Genomic DNA, 26,235 nt, shown 5'->3' on the forward strand with positions numbered 1-26,235 from the left:
CCGGATCGTTACATTGCGATCGAAGTCCAAGGAACCCTTTTGCTATCCTTATAAAGGAAAGCAACGGGCTTTTGAATTATGACCTTTGGCGCAATTGGTACTCCGACTTCATTTACTCTTGGTCGGGATATAATTACAACCGGGTGATTGACCCCTCGGACATTGTTGGTTGGCCCTTGCTCGACGTGCACACATCTTCTCCTCGAGGCCCTCAAGATACTCAAAGAATTCAATTTCTTTATTTTCCATCAATATCCGTGCCATTGCCTCAATTCATTGCACTCTCGGATCTCATGACCCTCTTCGTTGTGATATTCGCAGAGTATTTTGCTCCTTCGCTTCTCCCCTAAACCTTGTGTAAGTAAACCTTCTTCTACTATTTTCTTCCAAACCCACTTCAATGGAGTCTTTACCTCTGACACATCTATCTTGGTTCTCCTCCCTTCGTTTTCGACTATCGCGTTTACCCTTCATCCGAATGATGGGTAACGGATTTCCGCCACATTAGGTCCTGTAGGATCATCGAACTTCACAATGCCCATCTTTATGAACCTTTCACCAATTTCTTGAAGGCCGTGCGCTTTTCAATTGTGTGTCACGAGATTCTGCATGGTATTCGCATTGAGCGCTTAAGTCCATACCACTTAGGGAATGGAGGTTGCATGGGTTTTAGGTAAAATGGGGACACTACATGTGCGTCGAACAGGTTCTTGTAAGGCTCCTTATACGTCATTGGAATTGGCGTGAATTGAACTCTTTCTGTGTTAGGCCTTGGGTTGGAATCCTGCCTTGTAGGGCCGTGATGGCTAGTAGTCACTGCCCTTGGTTGGCTCACTGTGACTGGCTTGGAATAACTTTTATTGTATATGCTTGCATTGTTTACTTTTGGCACTTTCTCCCGCTTCAATTTTCCCACATCTCACCGCATTTTCTATCATCTCCCCGGACATTACTATGTCCGAGAAGCTTTTAGTAGCACTTCCTAACATGTGGTTAATGAATGGGGCCTTTAGAGTGTTGATAAATAGCATGGTCGTTTTCTTCTCCAAGAGGGGTGGCTGAACTTGCATCGCTATTTCCCTCCACCGTTGTGCATACTGTTTGAAGGTTTCACTCGGCTTCTTTTCCATGTTTTGTAGGGTAATTTTGTCAGGTGCTATGTCCGTCACGTGACCGTATTGTTTCATAAAAGCTTGAGCCAAGTCCTTCCACGAACCAATTTGGGCACGGCTGAGCTGGTTATACCACTTGGTCGCAGATCCGATCAGACTGTCCTGGAAACAGTGGATCAACAGCTGATCATTGTTAACATACCCTGTCATCCTTAGACAGAACATCGTAATATGAGCTTCGTGATGACTCGTCCGTTATACTTTTCGAACTCCGGGGTTTTAAATTTCGGTGGGAGGACCAGATCTGGGATTAAGCTTAAGTCCTTAGCATCTATCCCGCCACAGTAATCAGCAGCTTCCATTGCTTTGAATTTTTCCTCAAGCCATTTGCACCGATTATCGAGTTGTTTTGCCATATCTACTTTTCCTTTCTCCATTTTTGCCATGTCATCAAGGTCCGGGACAAATGGATTAGCTGGATTATCCCCGGGATTAGAGCCTGATCCTATAGGAATGTTTATTGGTGTCGAGGCATTGGCCTGGTATTGCTGGGGCTTAATAGTGACGGATACCGTTCGTGGATGCACCTCCGATTGGGTTGAGTGTTTATCGGAGCAAAGCCCGGAGGATAGATAGGGTCTTCATTATCGTTCCCCATGGTGCTCTTCCCTTTCTCGCTTTCTCTAGCCAGCAACTGCGCCAACTGGCCTATTAGATTATTTTGGGATTCTTCCATTTTTTCCTTCATATCTTGTTGTATCTTAACCAGTTGCTCTTGTATCTGTGCTTGTAATTGCTCTTGCATTTCCCTTTGCATTTGTTCTATTCTCTCTAATCTCGATCTATTGCTTTGGTTTTACTACGGTATAGTAGGCGTGTTCGGTTGGTTGATTCTCGTTGGTTTCAGATTAATCGAAATAATTTTGTTTAATCGTGGTCTTTTCACGAAATTTAATGCACATGATGAAATGTAATGCAAATGAATGAATGCAAAACAAAAAAGGCGTTGATTCCAATTCAATTTCATTAGAAGAACTTCACTAGAAGAAAATTTTCTTTACATAGAACGGATGATTACATATACGACTTTGCCCTAATGCCCAAAGCCTTAATTTTTCTAAGGAGCCAAGCTAGTTTTCGGCCTCGATCTGATTCTGACTCGTACTTTAAGCTTAATACATCAGCTTGGACTGCTAAGGTTTGCAAGTGATCGGCTACCTCTCGAACCTGAGCCACAGCTTCGCCCATGACATAATCTCTATCTCTAATCCGGTTCTGAGAGTGGTGAAGCTGTTCCCTGCAATGGTCATTGTTTGCCTCAAGCAGTTCCACTCGAATTTTACTATCTCGTAGTGCGCCTCGAGTTCTTCTACTTTCCCTTTCAACTCTTCGATCCTCGCCGACTAGCTTTTAGCTCAATTCATCAATTCATGACTACGATGTTGATGAAGTGATCTTTCCAATTCAACCACCCGCACGTAACTTCTCCTTTTCGTTTTGGCTTTCTAACAAACTCTTTTTCGAGTGTCCTCTCGTATTCGGGCATCTTGAAACCTTTTCTCCCAATGGTCGGCTCTAGTCTTTTCCACTTTGATCTCTTGAAGCCGTTGTTCGACGCTTTTACCTAAACCGCAGCTTCTTATTGACATACGCAGACTTCTTGTAATCGGTTTTCAAACTATCCAAACCTTCCTCGCCTTGTTCTTTCCTTTCCTTAACTTTTCACCTCTAGCTTGTGGATATCGACGTCTAATCCCAATTTCATTTTTTCTTCTTCTAGTCGTTTCTATCTTCTTCCCCAACTCGAGTTCCTTTTCTCAAAGTCTTGTTTAATTATCTCTAACTCGGATGGGATAACCCGTAAATGCTCTTCTATCGGTTGAGTGTTCCTTGATTCGCCTAGGATGTTGTCGTTGACTCTCCTACCCCACCACCATTCATACCCGGGTGGTCATCGAACTGTGGTAAATCCTTTCATTCTTCGAGCTTGGTTCCATGCATCTGATATCTCGCGAACCCTCTTTTTATAATTATTGTCTTTATAGGAGAACTCACATTGTGCCAAACCCTGTGTCACCGGTATAAATTGCCTTGATCGATATTGCCTTAACACCATCAGTGGAGCGTATCCAACGGCTCCCCATATTCCGGCCAGAGGGACCCAGTCAAAATCGTCGCACCTATATAAGATCTCATCAATAATCAACCACGGAGCTCTCCATTCAACGTCTTTGGCCCGCAAATTCTAGAGAATAGTTATCCATTTCTCTTCTGAGATGTCGTCTCGCCTCGGTGTGGCCACGAATTCCCTTAATGGGGAATAATCCTTAGAAAAAACCCGATAGGAGACCTTCTCCACCTTCCAGAAATGGCTGTGGAACCAAGCTAAAAGAAGCTGAGCACAACCAATAAATCTTCCCTCGCCCGCTCTCCGGCATGCATTCAAGGATCTAAAAGTTTCTGCTAGTATTGCCGGGACAGGTGTAGTACCTTTATTAAGCTGATCGAATAGATCTGAGACCGCTTCATCTATGTGTCCTAGCGCCTTAGGAAAGATGATCAAACCGTAGAGGCTTAAGGCAAAAACATCAACCCTTTTCTTTGAATCCGGGTGTGCAAGAATCAAGTCCCTCAAATTCCTCCAAGGAATACACTTACTATCCACTTTTTGCTTGATGCGAGCTGCAACCCATTGCTCGCTCATCCCCGTTACATTCATCAACTTCTTCAAAAAGGAGGGATGTTGATGTGTCTTGAATAGGCCTATCACCAATCTTCGTGCAATTAAGTAACGCCATGTATTCCTCCACAAGAGGTACTAAATCAACTCCTTCAAGGTGAAGCAACCGTAAGGTGGTTCCAAATCACAGAGAGCCCTAACAAGTACTTGTCCACCTTTACATCGAGCAAAAAGGGTAAATCGCCGTAGTTACAGTAAAAAAGTTGCTTGACTTCGCCATTCCAACTATTCCATATATCCTTTAACTCTTGCAGGTCATTTTGAGTTACACTGATGCGAGTGAAATCTCACAACTCCGATTCATATCCCTCGGTCAAACTATCTCCTTTTTCCACTCTATCAAAAAATCATTTTTCCATGCTAAACTCTTCTATTTAGTAACCGAACGTAAATCAACACCATTTTCTGATGAAATGCCATGCGAAAACAATCAAAACACAACAAGTTAGTATTATATACAAAGAATAGAATTCAAAACAAATAAGGAGTAAATAAACGCCTAATAGGGTAACCACTAGGGTTCGGTGTGGTTCTACCTAGGGTAGGCTCCTAGGGCTCATTACATGTAGTTCGGTTCTAAGGTAAAGGTACCAACCAACCAGATTCCTTGACCCTCGCCCATTATAGGCTCATACGGACCGAGTTCGATTCAGGGGAATACATTTCCCTACGGCTATACGGAGATGAAAACCTCACGAAGACGCAGGTACGGATGTATCCCGAAAGCGATCCATTATCCTATACGGAGGTGAAGACCTCACGAAGGAGTAGTTTCTCACTTTCACTGAAGAGGGTGAAATTGACCAATAATGCGATGCAATATGCAAAGATACATCATAGAACTAAACTACTTAAATCAAGCATATTATGAAGAAGGCCACGAAAATAACAAACAATATGCAATGCAGATAATTTAAAACCGATTTTCAATTTTTTGAAAAAAAAAACAAAAATTAACCAATTTAAGGCTTGACTCTCGAATTCCCCAGTGGAGTCGCCAAGCTGTCGAAACCATTTTTTGGAAACGGGAATCGACTTTGGTTTTGAAAGTGAAAATTTAAACGGGAGTCGCCACCGATCTTTATTAGGTGAGATCGGATCACCTTGCTTTAATAAAACGTTTTAGTTTATTAAAACGTGTTTTGGTCCACGAAATTTGAGAAAACGGGTTCGAGTCAATTACGCATTTAGGAAGGATTAGCACCTCGTAACGCCCAAAATTGGTACCTAATTGATTAATTAATATCTTAAACATCGAAAATTAAAAAATCGAGAATGTTTTTTTTAAAATACGATCCTTTTCATTGATGTGGATTAAAACACTTGAATTAGCTCAAAACGATTGTTAAAGATTTCCTTATCTCGAGATATCGGAGTATCACATCCCGTAAGTTAGGACACAATACTATGAACTCCCGAGCACAAGGTCGTCTTTACTTTTAATGAAAATTTCAGGTGCTTTAAAACTCGAAAAGGATATTTGGCCATTTAGAAACACTAAGGAAATCGAAACCCCGTAAGTTAGGGCACGATTCCTTGATGTTCCAAAATGCAAAACATTGCCTTATTTGAAAATTTTCATTTTTGAATAGTAACGAGTACGATATTTAAACGACGTGTATTTGTTAGATTAAAATAAAATGACTTATTGGATAAATGTATTGGGCTTAATGTATGATACGACTTAGGCTAGATAAAACAAAGATATATCGTAAAGCACGGGATAATACAACATGAAATACAATGTTTATACAAGCAAATGACAATAATGAAAATACTTAATAAACTAAATATAATACATACAATGGTAACATTCACATAACATATATCACTTAGGCATTAATCACTAGTAATCAAATACAAATGAATTAAATAAAATATAGCCATTTTAAAAATAATAATAATAATAATAAAATAAAGCAAATTAAAATGAATAAAGTATAAAACAAATCTTATGATGATAAGAAATGAATTTAAAATAAATAATGTGAAAAGAAAGAAAGAAATAATATCAATAATGTACAAAAATAGAATATATGTAAAAGAAAATTTAAAATAGGTAAGATACAATACGTCAAAGAAATAATTAGTATATATATAAAAATAGATATAACGATTTGAAATTGATAACATATATAAAATTTTACAATAAATAATAAAACAATTTAAAATGAATGACACATAATGCGGTTTATAGAATGAATGATGTAAGAGAATTTTAAAACCTATATTATATAAAGCAAGTTACAAAAGATTCATATGAATAATTTTAAAATGGGTGATATATATAATTAAAAGTGTAAAATAGATGACATGGAATAAGTAGAATGGGTTTGAAATAAGGTATAAAATAACTTTGAACTAAATAATATATAAGTTAATTTAAAATTATAAATATGAAGTTTAAAATATATAATGCGTAAAAGGATTAAAATAGACAATATCAATATACTTCATAATAACGATTTAGATATGATACATAAAAAATTATTAGAAATACATAATACATAATAACTAAAGAATAAACAACGTAATATAATTTGAAATAAATATATGGCAAAAAAAGTTTTGAAATAATAGCAAACATATAAAACTTAAAATAAATAGTATATATATACAAATATAATAAGTAAGGATTATAAATAAATAATACATACATAAAGTAAGTTGAGATAAATAGTAATAATTAGAATAAACAACATATTAAAATGAGTTACAATAAATAATAATGGTATGAACAAACTGTGTATTAAAACAAATTAAGATAGATATAAAGAGAATGAATTGAACGAATTTAGGATATAGAGGGAAATGAATCAGAATTTCAAGGTATAAATTTGAAATAATAAAAAAGGCCCACCAAGTACTAAATTGAAACGCGCTGAGACTTGCGAAGACCAACTGGAGTAATATTCCAAGTCTAATACGCTGCATTTCGTATGTTTAGTCCAGGGATAAAATTAGAGAGGGAATAAAATAATCGGGCTAGATTTAAAAGAAAAAACAAAAAAAAGGCAAATCAGGACTAAAACAAATATCAAGGAAAGGGGAAGGGACCAAAGTGGGTAATTTCCATTTAAGGGAAACACGCGGGCCCCCCCCTTTAATGGTGCCGTTTCATAACTAAATAAAAAGCCCAATTTTTGTTTATTCCATTTTTTACCCTGGTGCTTTTAAAGAAAACGAAACAGATAGCATTCCTTCTCTCTCTCTCCCTCTTTCTTCTCCTCTTAGCCTCCCCCATGGCCGGTCATGGGCTCATCGGAAGGTGACTCCACGTTCGCTCGACGACCGGTATCACACGAGGTGGGCTTCCCTTGTTCCTTCTCCGAACGGAGGTCGAAGACGAAGCCTTTGCGGCCCACCACAACGGAAGAGGAGAGGAAAGGCCCCGGTCGGTTCGTCGGAGCACCCCAAGCAGTGAATCGTAGGTACCTTTTACTACTTTTCCTTTATTCTTGTTTCTTAAACGAAGAAATATATAAAAAAACAAAGAAAATTGAAGATTGAAACATCCAAAAATATTCACCTTTCGAAAACTCTATTCCTTTTTTATTTTATTGTGCCTGTCCCCCCTTGTTACAATCAGTTTCCTTTCGACTTTATAGCCGATTCCCATATTAAAATATCATTATTTTATTCTCTGCTACTGCTTGTGCTTCTTGCTGCCATTTTCCATCTTTTCCAAATGTTTGCAAGTCATGGGAGTGTCAGAGGCGTGGAAGGCCGGTGATTGGCGCCCCGAGCGGTGGTGACGCGCGTGAGAAGGTTGGTGGCTGAAGGCATGCAGCTGAAAACTTTGGTGGCTGCTGAAAATTTTTTAACATAGTGGGCTTGGGCTATTAGAGTTTATAAATTGGGTTTAGTCTTTTAGTTTGGGCCGGACATAATTGGGCTTGTACAATAATAATATTAAAAAAGAAGAATTTGCAAATGGGCTACAATTAAAAGTATTAATAAAGAAGTTAGTGGTTTATGGGCTCCATGAGTATCGAATATCATAGCCAATGTTGAATCCCCCACACACGAAAAAAAAAGTTGTTGCTTTTTTGGGTATATCGACTTATTAAAAGCTAATTAAGCACTTTATCTCACCATCTCAATTATTGAAGATGAAAAATATTATTGATTTGAAGAGTTTTTGTTTGAAGATTTGCTATTATGAATGGATCCACTTCCCTGTAATGTTTTTCTATCATTGGTAAATCTAATCAAATCATTCATTTTTATTTTGAAATATCATGAAAAGAAATTAATATACACATATAAATAATAATAATATAGATATACACATTCAATTTATAAATTATATAAAAAATTAAAACTCAATTCGATTGATATACGATAATTTTTTATCAATTCAAAAAATAAATTTTTATTCTAATTGGACCATTGGTTTTAATTTAATCAATTCATGAAATTAATTTTGATTAAAAATGATTTAATCGCATTAATCTTATCTTGGTTTTGCAAGAATAAATTTTGATAGTGCTATCAATTGTGATGTACAAATGATTGTTAGTTTGTCCAAATACTTAAGGTTGCATTTTAGAGTATCTTTCAAAAGATTATTTCAATTTTTAAAACTAATGTAATTTGTTATATAAAATACATATAAGTTTAACCTACATGATTGTTTTGAAAAGTAACTTACCTAGTTGCTTGTAAAATTCGCATAATGCTTAATTATTGAGGATTTTAATATGTGTATTTTAAGTATTTTATTTTGAAAATCATATTACTTATTTTAACCTTGGAGTATGGCAATATCCTCGTTCACTTTCCTTTTACTATTTCCTAAAGTTAATGGTTTTGGATCTGTCGTAGATTTTATGGAAATTGATGCCAATGGATCACACCACTATGATTTTAGCTTAGGCTTTTGTATAGATTGCTTCACAATTTTAAAATAAGAAAAATTAATTTGTATGTTGCAACTTAATTCGTAAAGTTGCATAATTTATCTTATTTGTTGGTATATTTGATCAGATCAAACAAGATTTCTTTTCAAGGATCCTAATATAATATACTTATGTTACATACTAAAATATGTTATCCAAATAAGGTATAGGCTAATTTAATTCAGATTTATCTCAATTATTTGTCTCTTTATATTAAGGGTATTGATTTGATGAGATTTGGACTAATTAAGATGGACTAAAGGTTACTTTGTGAAGTTGGGTTCATGCTCTCAATATAAAAGCCTTATTTAATCTTGAAAAAGGTAATTGTTGAGGCAATTATGTGAGAATTGCTTCACGAAGTGCCACAAGCAGTTCATGTTGCTCTTGGCACTAGGCACTGCATAAGTCACAAAACTTGCCTTATTTAAAACTTGCCTTATTTGTACTTGGCAATCTTTTCAACAAAATTAGTTGGGCAATCACTTAGATAATTTTCTGGACATGTGTTGGCCTATACTTGAAGATCCATTTGGTAGAGTAGCAAATCTTCAAAGATTGAATCAGTTTGAATCAAGCCAATCAGATCCATTGTTTCGAAGAGATTGGCTTGACTGATCTAAAAACTTATCTTGGAGATCTTTAATTTATTTTTAACTTTATGAGGATATTTGTGAAGCCTTTTATGAGGTGATTTTAGTGAGATATTGATTGTAATTGCTTTGTATCTTAACAAGTCTTAAACTCTTATATTTTATAGGCTTGTGTAAGTTGGAAGGGTGGAGAGTTGAGCTTCTAATGTATTCATTAGGCAGCAACTAAACAAGTGAATCACTTAATTTACAAACTAAGTTTTCAGGGATAAAACTTAGTGTAGAGAAATCCAGATCTTAGGTGAAAAAGTAAGGATTTACACTCGTGTGTGATAGGACTTAACTGTTTATACAAGGTTTAAGATAGTAGATTATCTCTTTGGGTAAGGCCTCGTAGATGTAGGAAAATTGAACTGTGTAAACAACTTTATTGTGTTCATCTTTGTTTTCGTCGCAGTGGGACTCTTAATGGGTACTGCTCGTACTACTACACAAAGCACTGCTCCTTTGTTTTACTAGAACTACATCGTCCTTTTTATCTTTGAGAGTGGATGTATCCCTAGAGTAACTCTTGTTCCTATTCTTCACCAAATTGAAGAATAGTTTGCATCTATCTTTAGTGTCATCCTCTACCTCTAACTTGGTTGTGAATGGATTTTAGGCTATCAATCTCCCTTGTCAACATTGATTATTAATTTTAAAATCCATGTTCATAATCTAGAAAAAAAAACAATTGGTAATCAGTTACAAAGTCTCAAGTGTGTTTTCTTTAAAGTTTTCAAAGATAATCACATTTCTAGCTTTCCATATACCCCCAATGTGTCAAAGTAAAGTTTGTATAGAACTCTCCACTTGGATTGATGTCTTTCGAAGCTCATCCTTCGTAAGGAATTAGTTATTATAAATCTTCCACAAAAATAAAATGAGTTTAAAAGGCAACTTAAGCTTCCATGTCGATAATTATAATTATAAGGATAATCTTGAGATGAACAATTACTTTTGTATTTAACTATTTAGAAAACTCTCTTAAAGGATAAGTGTTGCTATTGATAATTTTATCATCTTAGGATTTTAATTTGTATTATATTTATTATATTACAAAGAAAATTTGAATAGAACTCCTCTTTGTAAAGAAAGAATTTGGCATCTCTCAAAAGGAAGACTTTTTGAATACTTTTTCATCAATCTAATATCATTTTCGGTATTGATAAAATTATGACTATTTATGTAACACCCCTAACCTGTATCCGTCGCTAGAACAGGGTTACGGAGCATTACCAAAATTTACTAATCAAACTGATAGAAAATGCAAACATATCATATCATATAATATTCATATTAGAAACCAATCAAAATCAAATATATTGTCCCTTATACAAGCCCTTGAGGCCCAAAATGCACATTAGAAACAAGTCAGGACTAGATCAGGTACTCAAAGAATTTTTCAGAAAACATTGAAAATTTTCAAAGCTGCAGGGGTCACACGGCCAAGAGCCACGCCCGTACCTTAGGCCGTGTGGGCATTCAAAATAAGAACACACAGCTGTGTTCCAGCCCGTGTAATTTTCTGACTTGGGCCACACGGCCAAGTTACACGCTCGTGTGGCCATGTAAGCATACTGACTTGCATTCTTAAAAAGATACAGAGGACACAGTGACACGGCTGAGACACAAGCTCGTGTATCTACCCGTGTGGACTAAAATAGGCCATTTTCCAAGCCATATTTCTCACTCAATTTGGTACCAACCTAAACTCAACAATTTGCATATAACCAAGTCATAACAAGGTATTCAAAACAAGCTAAAATTAAGTCTTAAACATGTATTATCACCACATACGACCAATATGCCATTAGGCACCTCAAGTGACAACTTAAAAACATGTCAACCAAGTATCCAAACTTACCTAAATAACCAAATACATATATGCATAATCCCAAATGGTATCAAATATACCATTCTAACAAACATCAATATGATAAGACCACACACACACACACACACACACACACACATATATATATATATATAAACACAAGCTATTTAAGTGGTTAATCTCAACAAAACACTTATATGCCAACATTGGCCAAATTAATATATACATGTCATTATAACCAAATTCAAATATCTGAAAGTACCAAAAGAGCCGATGGATAGTGTGATATAGCTCCAACAAGCTTCCAAACTGAACGAGCTTCTGAATTACTATAAAACACGGAAAATAACACAGAGTAAACATTAAAGCTTAGTCAGTTCGTATAACAAAAAAATTAACTTACCATTTAATCACATTTAAGGTAAGCATACAAAACATATCCAAACCAAATTGGCTAAAAACCTAAACACATATCCTCAACATGTTATCCATGTAAAACACATATAATAGCCAATAAACATGGATGAACATAACCACTAAACAAGTTTCACATACATGTATCATCCATTTCATGTTTCAATATATCATGTAATATCGTTTCCATGTATTTCATGTATTTACCTGTAATAGTTCATATCGAACTCATATTGTCTCATAATAGAACATTTCCCGTTGAACCATTTAAAATATCGTTGGATGCATGGGTAGTACACATGAGGTGTACTGAACTATAATCCATCAATTCATGTACATATTTGCTTATACGAGCTATGAAACGATATGCTCTCACGAGCTGTGAATCGATAAGCTCATACGAGCTGAGAATCGGTAAACTCTCACGAGCTGCAAATCGAAAAGCTCATACGAGCTGTGGTGTGTTCGTAACACATGCAGGACCCCAACCAAATCGGTAACCCTAATGACATGTCATTTCTATCCTACGAATTCCTAAGGATCAAACGAGACTCGGTTATCGTCTGATATGCGATTGGTATTTATACATGGCAATTATACAATTCACACACATATAATTCAATTTAAAATATATAAATATGCAATTTAATTACACGAACTTACCTCGATAAGTGTACATAGATACGGAGGCAACTAATTCGATATTTTCTCTTTACTTTGATCTAACTCTGTATGAGGTCTGATAGGATCTATACGAATGAATTTAACTCATTTCAATATAATTCTCATTCAATTTAATCCAACATGGAATTTTGGAAAAATTATCTTTTTGCCCTATACTTTTAATTCCTTTGTAATTTAGTCCATAGGCTCAAAAATAAATTTCATGCAATTTAATCCTTACTCAAGCCTAGCCAATTTTTATACATATTAATAGCAGCCCATATAATTCACAATTTCATAAATTTTACCATAAATTTATCGCCTTTTTCGATTTAACCACTAATTGATGATTTCATCAAAATTCTCTTTACAAAAGTTGTTTATCTAACAACAACCATTCATTTTCTATCATAAAACTTCAAAACTCAAGTATGTTCATCAATAGAAAAACCCTAATACTTTAACAATTTTGAAAATTAATCCCCGGGCTAGTTAGATTAAGCTACAATGATCCCAAAAACATAGAATCATAAAAAATGGAACAAAAATACATACCAAATTGAGCAAAATAAGCTTGCCTAAATTTCAAGCTTCCATGGCTTGGTTTTCTTTATTTTTTTTATAGAAGATGATTGATAATAGTTTATTTTATTTTATTTATCATAACTTTAATCACTAATTTCCAAAATTAACCTTAATAATTCATTCAATTTCCAATGATGACTATTCATGCGTATTCACTAACAAATTTAATGGATAATTACTATATAAGGGCCTCAAATTTAAAATTCTTTAGCTATTAGAACTCAACTTTTGCACTTCACGCAATTTAGTCCCTTTTTATCAAATTAAGTATGTAAACGGTAAAATTTCTTAACGAAATTTTTATACGATATTTCAATCATACTTTAGACCATAAAATAATAATAATAAAATATTTTTTTTTACTTCGGATTTATGATCCTAAAACCACTGTTCCGATTTCACTGAAAACGGGCTATTACAAATTGATTTTCATACTTTCTAACCAAAGCTAGATAGAAGTTTTGGTTTCATAGTATTGTGAGATTCAAGTATTCTTTTTATATATTTTTATTTAATTGGTATTTATTCATTCTCTGTTTTAGGGGTTAGGTTTTTACCGTCCTTTATAATATTCTTAGTATTGTTTCAAGTTGGGTCTTTCGTTTGGTAATTAGGATTGTAAATTTGTGGGGTGTGCCTCATATTTATCAGATACATTGCAGGCACTAATAAGGAAAGAGGCAGAAGCGGGTTGAATTCAAGTTGTTCGATTCAAGAATAAAATATTTGGATGTGACCTGAAAGGAAGAAAATAAAGAAATTTAGAAAATAACGAAGGAAATAAGAAAAAAAATAAACGATAAATGATAAATATTCAAAATAATAACTAAATAGTGAAAAGATAGATTAAAGCAAAGTGGAAGATGGAACGATAAATCGATAGCTATGATGGATAAAAGGATAAAAGTCCAATTGAATCCTTTGATATATAAATCCCAATAAACTCAATTAATGGCTCTAATCAACCCTCCAAGAAATAATCCTAGGAAAATTGAAGGGTGAAGAATGAATTCCTGCGATTCCTTGAAGAAAATTGAGAAGAAAACTACTTCTAAAAATCATAAGAAAGAAATCTTGCACAAGAAACAAACTCCTAGAGTTGAAAACTTTATTAATGAAAACAATTGTTTGATTTGTTTACAATGCAAAGGCCTATATATAAGATAACTAACTAAATCTAAATAAAACTTTTAAGTATACTAGAACTCTAATTAATCTAAATAAGATGTAGTTTTAAACTAAACTTTCTGGTTGACATTAAACACCTAAATAACTTAAACTACTTAATAATTATTAAAATTCAGAATAATAAAATAATAAAATGATAAGAGTTGATAAATACAATATTGGACTCATATATAATAAAAATTAAGCTCAAAACCTGAACCCAATATGCTTTAAACTTGAGTTAAAAGCCCGAAACTCGTAATTCCCGTTATAATCCTGTCCAGAAATTCTACTCGCGCAGTCTTCACTAACACATTCATAATTTGAGATCCCAAACTCGAAATTGAGTGATTCAAAGTGCATTTCGAATTTAAGAGATAGATATTTGAATGCCATGAAGATATCTCGATCCAAAAATTCCTACATCATATCCAAAAAGTCATCGCAAGTCTGTTGATTTCTCAAACTTGAAAATTGGCAGTTTTGGTGAATGGAATTTAATAAATTTCACCCTATCTGTGCATGTATCATTCTCTCTTTCCTCAAAAATATTCGAACTTGAATCTTGTCTTTGATCAAATCTTGGTTTGATTTGCTTGGCCTTTGACATTGTTTTTGGGCCTTGAGGTAGTGTGAGCCCATCACATTCATGGGTCTGAAATTGGTCCTTGAGACTCGCATCAAGCACCTTAGACGAGAATCAATGAGCAAATGAAGAATGACCAAAACAGGCTCGATTTTGGGATGATGCGATGGTTTTGGCAATGGACGTGGCAACAACATCGTGACGAGGAAAGTTGACACGTCATGATGATTCCTGATATTATGCAACCGTATTTTGTACAGCTTAACAGAACTTCTTCTCTTAGTTGGACTATAATTACTTCAAGGTTATTTTAGTCATTTTATCCCATAGTATTGAGCTTATTTAAAGGATCTTTGTAACCCTGATTTAGACACATCAATCAGAAAAGGCTTTTTATTTAAGGCAAAAAGATGTAGTCGCATATGGAGTTTTGGTGAGAGTTTGAAAGAATTTTGTGAAACCCCTTTTGTGAGAGCTTTGGTTGTGAGCTTTGTATTCTCATTGTACTCTCGTTTTGTTTACTCTATTAATGTTAAGCTGATGCATCTTTTTCCCGTGGTTTCCACGTAAAATTTGTGTTCGCTATTCTCTACCTTTTCTATTTCGTCGTTTATAAGGTTTGATCTCCAACAAATTTGTATCAATGATTGGTTTAACTTCCGCAGATCGAGTCATTCAGTGGCACAACAATGAATTTGGATATCGAGAAGTTTGACGGGATCACAAATTTTAATTTCTATAATTTCAAATAACTACAGAGGTAGCTAGTGTGGCCGAGAAAGAGAGTGATGATTCGTTGTTCTCCTCATATAATGTAATTAAAGGTGAAGTCATGTCAGATGTCAGGCATGTGCCTAATTTAGAGAAGAATCTCATCTTTTTTTGGTATTTAGGACTTGAATGGTTAGTAGAGTGTTTGAGGTAAAGTGGGTCACAGATTGTTACGTTCAAGTGGAGAAAGTTGATGGTTTCTCTCCTATTCAGGTATTACTGCTCTTATTGCATTGTAAAACATTAATTTAAATATTAAGAGTCTTTCAATTTCCAGGTTTGAGCACGATTTAGACTTGGTTAACATTCTGTAAAATTTAAGTTAGACTTATGATGGGGCATGGAAAAGAAGGCGTGATAAATACGAGTCAAGGTTGAGATTTATGGGGTGTGCATCATATTTCACGGACATGTTATAATCACCTTAAACAAGAATCGATGAAAAATTGAAGAAGGGCTAAGACAGGCCCAACGTCGAGACACGCAATGGTTTTGGGAAATAGACATGGCGGCAAAGTCGTGACAAGGAAAGTCGGCACGTCATGTCATCATGCTAATTCCTGATGTTATGCAGGCATATTTTGTATATCTCAACAAGAAATTTTCTCCCTATTTGAGTTGGATTACTGTAGGGCTATTTTAGTCGTTCATTTAAAGTATCTTTGTAACCCTGATTTGGACAAACCAATCAATAAGGGATTTTCTTTGAAGGCGACAAAATGTAGTCGTATATAGAGTTTTGGTGAAAGTTTGAGAGAATTTTGTGAAATCCTTTTTGTGCGAGTTTTGGATGTGAGCTTTGTATTCAGAGTTTGAGCTTTGTATTCTAATTGTACTCTCGTTTTGTTTACTTCATTAATGTTAGTCAATGCCTTCCTCCCTCGTGGTTTTTATCCTTTGTAAAGGAGTTTTCCACATAAAATTTATGTTCATTCTTCTCTACTTTTTCTATTTCGTTGTTTATAAGGGTTGATCTCCAATAAATTAGTATCAGAGCTTGGTTCAACTTTCGCATATCGACTCGTTCAGTGGCACAATAGCGAATTTAAATATCTAAAAGTTTGAAAAAAATCACAAATTTAAGTTTCTAATAGTTTCAGATAATTACAGAGGTAGCTGGTGTGGCCAAGAACAATGGTGATGATTCGTTGTTTTCCATATATAATTCAGTTAAAGGTGGAGTCGTGTTAGATGTTAGGTATGTGTTTGATTTTGCGAAGAATCTCATCCCCTTTTGGTCTTTAGAACTCGAATGGTTTGTAGAGGGTTACAGTCAAGTGGAGAAAGTTGATGGTTTCTCTCTTGTTTAGGTACTGGCCCTTATTGCATTATCCAACTTTGATTTGAAAGTTAAAATTCTTTTAGTTTCCAAGTTTTAGCATGGTTTAGACTTGGTTAACATTCTACAAAATTTGAGTTAGGCCCGTGACAGGGCATTGAAAAAAGAGGCGTAATAAATACAAGTCAATATGGAGATTTGTGGGGTGTGCCTCACATTTATTGGACACATTGCAAGCACCTTAGATGAGAATTGACGAGCAATCAAAGAAAGACCAAAATAGGTCTGACGTCGGGATGAGGACGTGCTTGACGTCAAGAAGATGTGAGGGTTTTTAATAAGGGACGTAGAGACGATGTCGTGACAAGAAAATTTGATACATCATGACGTCACGACGATTCTTGATGTTATGCAACCACGTTTTGTATAGCTCAACAGGACTTCTTCTCCCAATTAGACTCTGATTACTTTAGGGTTATTTTAGTCATTTTAGCCCTACGTATTGAGCCTATTTAAAAGGCCTTTGTAACCCTGATTTAGAAACGCCAATTAGCAAAGACTTTTCTTTGAGGGCAACATCATGTATTCGTATATAGAGTTTTGGTGTGAGTTTGAGAGAATTTTGTGAAATCCTTTTTGTGAGAGCTTTAGGTGTGAGCTTTGTATTCTCATTGTACTTTTGTTTTGTTTACTCATTAATGTTAAGTAGATGTCTCCTTTGCCCGTGATTTTTATCCTTTTCAGAGGAGTTTTCCATGTAAAATTTGTGTTCATTCTTCTCTATCTTTTCTATTTTTTTATTTATATGAGTCGATCCTAACAAAATCATTAGTTAAAATCATTAGATCTATAATTATCTTTTTATTCTAACAAATAGTAACAAGTTAGCTTAACTTGATTGAAAAAAGGCGGCGGAGTTACTCTATGTGAATGGGTAAAGAATTTTGAGTTCGGTTTAGTATTTTGGGGTTTATTTTATCAACTAGGTTTACTTTTTGGATAGTATATATAATATAAATTTAATATATATTCAAAATTAATTAATTCATTTTTTTAGTTTTTTAAAATTGAAACCGATTCAATTTATTCATTTTATACTCGAATAGACTAAAATCTACTTGAACAAATCAAAATCGTTTAATTTGATTGATTTGACTCGACTTTTGTACACTTCCACACATATCATGAAATATATCTAACTTCAAATTAATTTTAATTAAGTATTGTTTATTATTAATTTTATATAAAATTTAGTAACACAGAAATGATATCAAAGCACAATACAATGAAAAACAAAATACAAGAAAAGATTCAACCTCGTGTGTTGACTTGTTAGGACTTTACTTTTTTTTTTAATAATTCATTTAAAAAAAATTAGAAGAAAAGACGCTATTTTTGAATTTGGTGGATGGATGCTACAACTTCAATCCTCAATAGACAAGACAAGAAGCTACTTCAATTGAATGCTTAATTGACCCCACTAACACATTTCATTAATATGTTAAAAATGAAGTGTTGTTAGTTGTTTAGATATGTTAGTGGGACATGCAACTTGCTAAACTTGTCCTAACTAAGTTATAAAACCACTTTCTTTTAACTTTTTCTTTTATGTCCAATTCGCGAGGGATAATGAGAAAAATGAAAGACTTGGGATGGTGTCACATAGCCGCCATATCGATTGAGTTGGTAGGCTTGGCAAGCGCATGGTCCAACCTTTTTAAAAAAAATTAATTTATATGTTCTAATTAGGTTTTCTTGATTTTAACTATTTTTAAATATATTTAGGTTACATAGTTTTAATATTTACAAGATTTCATAATATTTATTTTATTTAATCATTTAAAATTAATATAATATAAAAATAATTTAAATTTTTTTAGAATCAATTTTGTGAATAGCAATTAGTGGATTTTATTTTATCGAAATCAAGTTTGGATATTAAAATTTTAAATAAAAATTGAATTTAGAATAGTATAAAAAATAGGTTGAGATTGAGGTGAGCAAAAAGTTACCTCACCCTATTACCATCCATATAAATAATTTCCTTCAAAACATTTAGACGGAAGGTTTTAGACAATTCCTCCATCATTATTCTATCTTGTCTCTTGTTTTGATGCAAATGTAAGTATTGGATGAGTGTAAATCCGATACATGTATGTTCGAAGTCTGCTTATGTATCTCGAAAATCATTGTAGATATTCATTGGAGTGCTACGAATACTTCTCAGAAACAAAAACAACAAGAAGACTGAAATCAGAGAACATGGTGCAACTCTGAACATTCAACAGCTTGTAATATAAAAGCTTCAAAGCAAGTCATGGGCTATAAAACGTAGGACCACACTTGCATTTCCAACTCTCAGGTTCATAATTTGCGGACTGCAGGCTCACATGGCTGTGCTTGCCTGGAGTCGTAGGCACTTGAATGGCTTCACATGGACTGCAACCATAGCATTTGTGTTCACAGCTCGGACGGCCTGAGCCTATGCCCAGTCTGCCGATCTCCGCTTCAACATAAGTTTCTCCATTTATGTTACCCTTTCCTTGCTTGCTTTTGTAACTCTGTGAAGAGACTTCTTTTGAGCTTGAACTTGGTCCCAAGGGAACTTGCAAAGACTCTGGATTCTGGCCTGTGATTAGTAAGGTAAAACTTAATACACGTAATTATTTAAAGATAAAAGAGTGGACCCCTTTTTCTGGTGATGATTGGCAAACCTGGTTGATTAGCTCCAAAGCCATAGTCTGGTGTTAAAGACCTGCTTGTTGCACAACTCCAGGTTACTACTATTTGAAGAGCTAACAGAAACCAAAACAAGCTTGCTTCCATTTCTTCAAAACCTCAAAAATGATGGATGTTGACTGAGAGTAACTATGATGGTCAATGTTGGAGAGATGAAGGGAGGTAGAGGCCATGCATGACTGTTGGAACATATAAAGTGGTGATAAAAAGCCTGGCAAACAAAAAATCTCATTTCCCAAAGTACAAGAAGCCAAAGGTAAAAAACCTCTGGTATTGTTCTTGGCCATTGGCAATGGAGGTTTTGCTTTGCTTTTACCGTGTCATACATGATGGGTTTAAAACGTGGCTGCAATTCCACTACACTGTCCTTTCTGATGACTGTTTCAATCCCCTTTAACCTTTCTAGCCTCTTGACCTCCTGTTACAGTCTTGCCCAAGCTTCCCTTCAAATCAATCCAATAATATGGCACTCTTTCAGGTCTAGGACTAGAAGATATGGTTGATATTTATGATTTGATAGTATTCATTATATTCAAAATCATGATATCGGAATCCATGTTGCATAGACTGCAGTGTCTTTTAAACTCTGATGGTTTCATACCTGTTAAGGGTAGGAAAACTCAGTAGCAGAGTGCTATTTATGTAAGAAAAGCATCACTGTCTGGGGCACTCAGGGCTGCACCAATTTTTGAATTAAGAGTTGGTTTAAGAAATTATAACTTGGGGAGGGGGGTTACCATCTGATTCCAAGCTTTTCTAAATTCATCCAATGGTGAACATGCAAAGCCATGATATTTCATTCAAGGACATATCTGTATATTATTAGACTTTGAGGTGATAGTTAAGAAACTGAGCCAGGGAATCAAAGCTAGAAACAAGGAAATCTCGATTGCACCACTCACTGCACAATTCTAGCTGATGTAGGCTCTGCTGCTGGCTAATCTTTTCTATGAGCTTCTGTATAAAATTTTCCCAAGTGATAGGTTAGGGACCAGGGACTTAACTCAAATTATCATCTTTAAAAAGTGTTTTTTTCAACAATATAAAAATTGCAGATCTTTAATGCTGAATAGAAGTCCTCATGTGAATGTAGATGCAACAATAAGCAAACAAAGGATTGGATGAAGGACCAAAGATGACTGGTATTTTATTTCCAATCTTCCATATGCGAGTAACATATGCATTTTATTAAAAACTCTAGCACAAGGATAGCCACACTTATGATTCATGTCCTTATCGCGGGGAAAATCAGCTCTTATGTCACTTTTACAAGTTCATGTGCTGTTTAGGTTTGGGAGTTGGAGAAACTTGTTAAGGTTTCAACTAAATATGCAATCTTTTACTCAGATAATAGACGCTTTGTATTCAATGGACTCTGTCAAAGAACAATCGAGCAACATTAAGATAAAGAATTCCAAACATAAAGCAGAGGGACAGATGTAAAGAAAATCAGACAAAGACAAGCTACTTGTCAAACACAAGAATCAAATTCTACAATGCTTTCATAGTTGAATGAGCAAATTAAACATCATACTGAGATTATAAACCTAAATTATTCGATATGATCCTCGAATCAGAATTCTAAACCCACCTTGCATCGACGAAGGTGACTCACGGTCCTTTAGATTCTTTCTTGGGATGAATTGCTCCAACAATGGCCTCCACTTCTTCTTTCACTCTTTCAAACACGTTAGGGCCCTTAACATCATCAACAGCGGTGTTCTCGTCGATATCATCGCTCCTCCCATGTGTTTCTTTGTGATGGTGTGGTTTTTTATCATGGTGGAATAGTGCCTCAATTTCTTCCTTACCTCTCTCAATTATGTTCGGTGCTTTAACATCTTTCTCTTCCATATCAAAATATAAAATTAAGAAGAAAAAACCAGTAAAATTGTCAGTTAAATCACCCACAAAGCTAGAACGAATAAACCCTAAATCATAAAAGAAACTTATTGAGACTCCATTTACTCTATTGGGAATTGGTACCAACAGGGAGTTCATTTCTTAATAATATCAATATATCCCAGGAAAGAATTTATAGCTACACAGATTATTAGAAGAACCTAGAAAGCTACGATTTCCCAAACCCCCCCAAAAAAAAAACGATTTTTATACAAAAAGGGTAAATCTTTACAGATAAAAAGTAAAAATTTACACAAAATCTTAGCAAAGTCCAACAATCAGGCATAACAAATTCAATTAAAAGAAGAAATTAAGAGCAGATCATATAGTACCTGAGGGAGTCTGTGTTGCATAATGTTTAGGTTCACACATTTTGATATTGACAATATTTGAAACAGGAAATGTCAACTTCGAGTTTAGCAACTTTATGTTTATCAACTTATGCAAATGGGTCCTTGACTGTTGCTAATGATGACGAGGAAGGATCAGATTAACAATCGAAACACTGAACTGGGTCATTTTAACAACGCTACATGCCCTTAATGGCCGCTTGAAATTAAGTTTCACTAATAATAAAAGCCCAATATTTCTACCCATATTTACACCTATCACACAATCTGATTCAAACAAAAAATCGCTTCACAATTGGACCAAAATTGAATATGTGTGTCCAGCATAGTGATCTCAATGGACCTTTAAGGGTTCATATGCCAATGGAGTCCCCTTTAGAAGCCACCACCTCACAACCATGTTCTTATTCACTAATTTGTATACATTTTGTAATTGCTCATTCTTATATGAAAACAAATACAATAAACAAATTTCTATATTGATTTTATAAGGAATTCAATATTTGATTATAAAAGTTATTTCGGGATTGTTTGATAAAAAATTTAATAATTTATCAATTCTATAATAACATTCGAAGAAGACAATATTTTTATGTTATCAAAGTGACATAATATATTTATATTTTAATTCAATTGTAATAGAAATAAGTTTAATCAAATAGCATCTTATCATAGTTTAAAGTTTGGGATTATGAGGAAAAAGAACCCATAAATGTGGGATTTGTGTCATTGCATGCGGGAACCAAACACTTTAAGTTAGCTTCCAAAAGCAATCAGCTCGGAGAAATGTTGGAAAGTTCTAACAAACCTGAAAAGCTAAAAGAGTTTGATTTCATTTCTCATGTATTATGCCTCTCCTTTTTGAAATCATTTTCCGATGAACACAAAATTGATTCAGGGTGTAATCAAATCAAACTAAAGAAAAAGCAAACCTTTATTTTTGTAATCAGAAAAAAATAATAGTTCCCTGCTAGAGAATAAGCAAAAAAGATGGTGATCTTGTAAACAAAACCTCAATATTAGGTGGTAAAGGTGAATATAAATGTGGAAACCATGGTCCCGTTAGTCACGCTCATTTAGAAAAGGACCACGCACATCATCACCCTCTTTTCCTTTTCCCTCATTTAGTTACCATGAGTTGCCTACTCCATTTTCTAAGCAATATCATTATAAACTACTTTTAGAAATTCATAGGCCGATTTAACACATTTCAGTCAACAATCGTGTTCTCTATACACAAAGATGGCATCCTATAAATTTAAAGTTTGATTACCAATATATATATATATATATATATATTTCTCTATACTCAAATTATAATTTCCTACATGAGTTAACCTAGTTTAACTTGGTCGTCTTAGGTATCATGTTTTATATAATTACAACAATAATAGTAATAATATCGATTTTTTGTATTTTATACCTAAATTTATTTACTTAAATGACAAGTTGACATATAAGAATTCTCAATATGATGACAATACAATCTTAAATCGAATTTGAGTTAATTCAAATTTTTGAATTATTGTTGTTTGTTATTAAATTAGAATATTAAAATAATTTAAATTGTGACTTAATCTTCCTCCATTTATGAACAAATAAATGGGAAAAGACTAAGAAAAGAAGTGATTTTGAAATAATTTTTAATCGCCACCAAATACATAGAAAAATCAAAAGCAAAAGCAACGGGAAATTAGCTTTCTTAAATTTTGAGTAAACAAGTGAAGTTTCTTTCATGAGGGGATTGCCATGAAGAGAAGGAAAGCAGTGTGGGGACTAGTAGGGTCTTAATAGGCTTCCTATTTTCTTGCAGAATTGGGTTACATTTGCATAATTTGTTTTCTCTACTTTTTTGGGTCCACAATTTTCTAATACATATCTTATTCACTCCATCTATTTTGTATAAAGTGGAACGCTATGTTATAAATTTCAGAGTTGGGTTATCTGTTTAATGTTTCAATTTGGTTTGATATTGGAGAGGATTTAAATAAAATTATTGTGTTTAAAAAAAAAATTAAGTCCATTTAAAATATAGATCAAATTTGGACTCCAACATATATTAGGCCTAAGCTCGATTATTATTTTTAAATTATATTATTTTTATATAGTATGTAATTTATTGAAATAAAAATTAAATTTATAATAATATATAATAATACTGTAATGATAAATGTAATTATAAAAATAAATTAAATTATCTAATTTAAAACTTTAATAAAAGAGAAAACATATTAAAATTAAAAAAAACTTTTCATTAAAAAATTTAAAAGTGGGTGAACTGAAAATAGACTTAATTTAATCATTTACAAATATGGATGGGTTTGAACTAAATTTTAGACTTATATTCTGAGTCGATATGATGTTAAGTAAATATGATGTGTATTTCTAACTCAAATCTAATCTAATAGGAAGCCAAAAAAAATTACAAATATTTATATAAATGCAGCACACAGTAGTAATTTGTTTTATATAAAATATAATCTGTTAACGTATTCATATTAAGAATTTTTTACAATGCATGAATGAAATGAAGCTTCAATATATATATATATATATATATATATATATATATATATATATATATATATACTACTTGGTGTGGGCCAAATTTATTGATTTGCCTAGTTTTGATGTATTAAATATCATATCCTTAACTTTGAGATAGGTGTAAAAGAGATTCCTTTTAATGATAAAAGAAAAATGTTTTGACATTTGAAAACTCTCATCTTTTCTAACTTTTATATAATACTAATCAAGTTGTTATTTATGAACAAATTAAGTGATTGTTAAGAGGGAAAATCCCTTTTTATTTTATTTCATTTAGAATCTTCTTCTATCTATTTATAGAGTAATCTTAGTCCATTTGAAGATCATTTGAATAGAACAAAGAGGAAGAGTTAAATTTAGTTGAGAAGTTTATAATTTACTGTAAAAATCTACAGTCCTTTTCTCATAGCTTTGGGGCATTTTTAGCATGGAAAAGGATATTACATAGTAATGCCACTCTAAAATTCCCATTTTTTTTTTCTAAATTAAGTGTCATTAAAATATTGCTAGTAGGAGTATTATTTAATGAAAAAAATTAATTATAAAAAGAGAGAGAGAAAGGAATGAAAAAGACCCATACCAAAATCAATTCACTTGAAAGAAAGGACAAAGAATTAGAGAGTCATAGTTTGAAGTGTACTTTGGTTATTTGATGGGTTGCCTCTGATGGCTCAACAAATAAAGCAAATGAGGCTAAGGGTATTAATTGTTGCATGTGCATCAATAAAAACCAAAGAATCTTGTTTGGTCCTATTTCTTCCATCACAAGCATTCCATTCTTAATTCCTTTTTCATCTTTTTCTTTCATAAGCAAACCCTAAATTGTATTTCTTTTTTATACTATTTCATATTCAACACTCCCATGGCTATAATACTTATACCATTGGGATTTATTGGTACCAATAGAATATTGTCTCCCAATAAAGCATTTGCTTTGACCCCTTTTACCCTTTCAATCTTCTTTCTTTCATATATATATATATAAAGTTTTTTTATATTTGTGATTGCAATGAGATATTGTCATTTTTTTCCTACTTTTTAACTAATTTCTATAGGTTGGTATTTTTGTGTGTGTTTGAGAATGTAAATTTGTAAAGAGAAAATGATTTTAGAATAATTGGAAATAGAGAATTGATAACAAAATTTACCCTTTTTTTTCTATTTTATTAGTGCAAATTTAAATATATTATTACAAGAGAAAGGATTGTATGCCACGTCATCTGTATCTCTTTCTAATAGTTTTATGCCACATCAGTATTCTTATCCCGAATTTTAGGATTTTATCCTGAATTTTAGTATTTTAATTTGGATTTAATTTTTTTTCAGGATAAAATCTTGCAATTCAAGATAAGAGTACTGATGTGGCATAAAACTATTAGAAAGGGATACAGATGACATGGCGTCACTGTTTCATACAATCCTTTCCCATCATTACAATGCAAATTGCATTATTATATCCAATGGCTAAGCCATCTTGTTTGTCAAATTTTCAATATAATCCTTAAAATTTTAAGGATTAGTCCATATTATATATTCATCTTAAATAATAAAAAAATGTATTATTGGGTAAAAGTAATATGATGGTTGTAGCGACGTAAAAAAAATTTAGTTTCGCTTGGTCGCTAATTGTGGCGATTTATTAAACATTTGAAAACCAACTTTCGATTTTATTAACAAAGGAGTCGCCACCGATCCTTTTTATAGGTGTGATCGGACACCTAATAAAATTATTTTAAAACAAAAAGAAGGCCAAATTTAGGTCTACATGAAAGTCGAGAGAAAAATTGGGGTTCGAAGTCGATTCTGGCGTGAGGAAGGTATTAGCACCCTCGCGACGCCCAAAATTGGTATCTCACAAACATGTGTTGACTTGATTTTAAAAAATACGAGTTCAATATAATATTTAATCGTGATCCGATTGAAAAATGAGAATTTTAGTTTTCGATTTTTTTTAGAAAGGGTGTCCTGTTTTTTAACACAAGCCGACAATTTCACCCAACATAGCGATGA

The 26,235-nt window shown here is 33.5% G+C and overlaps 2 protein-coding genes and 1 long non-coding RNA gene across 3 annotated transcripts; 1 reads left to right on the forward strand and 2 right to left on the reverse strand.

Moving 5' to 3' along the window:
* Positions 1-7,013: 7,013 nt before the first annotated feature.
* Positions 7,014-7,837, forward strand: LOC108473070 (uncharacterized). Its single transcript, XR_001869643.2, has 2 exons — positions 7,014-7,283; positions 7,552-7,837. It is a non-coding gene; the product is annotated as an uncharacterized LOC108473070 (long non-coding RNA).
* An 11,020-nt stretch (positions 7,838-18,857) lies between these two features.
* LOC108470911 (EPIDERMAL PATTERNING FACTOR-like protein 3) lies at positions 18,858-20,404 on the reverse strand. The gene is made up of 2 exons (XM_017772435.2): positions 19,402-20,404; positions 18,858-19,316 (listed from the first exon to the last, which is right to left on the reverse strand). The coding sequence occupies exons 1-2, from the start codon at positions 19,511-19,513 to the stop codon at positions 19,003-19,005; spliced, it is 426 nt and encodes a 141-aa protein (XP_017627924.1). The 5' UTR covers positions 19,514-20,404; the 3' UTR covers positions 18,858-19,002.
* Positions 20,405-20,763: 359 nt separating this feature from the next.
* LOC108470912 (uncharacterized) lies at positions 20,764-21,816 on the reverse strand. The gene is made up of 2 exons (XM_017772436.2): positions 21,661-21,816; positions 20,764-21,273 (listed from the first exon to the last, which is right to left on the reverse strand). The coding sequence occupies exons 1-2, from the start codon at positions 21,698-21,700 to the stop codon at positions 21,038-21,040; spliced, it is 276 nt and encodes a 91-aa protein (XP_017627925.1). The 5' UTR covers positions 21,701-21,816; the 3' UTR covers positions 20,764-21,037.
* Between the last annotated feature and the right edge of the window lie 4,419 nt (positions 21,817-26,235).

Source organism: Gossypium arboreum, chromosome 10 (assembly GCF_025698485.1).
Source record: "Gossypium arboreum isolate Shixiya-1 chromosome 10, ASM2569848v2, whole genome shotgun sequence".
NCBI classification, from domain to species: Eukaryota; Viridiplantae; Streptophyta; class Magnoliopsida; order Malvales; family Malvaceae; genus Gossypium; species Gossypium arboreum.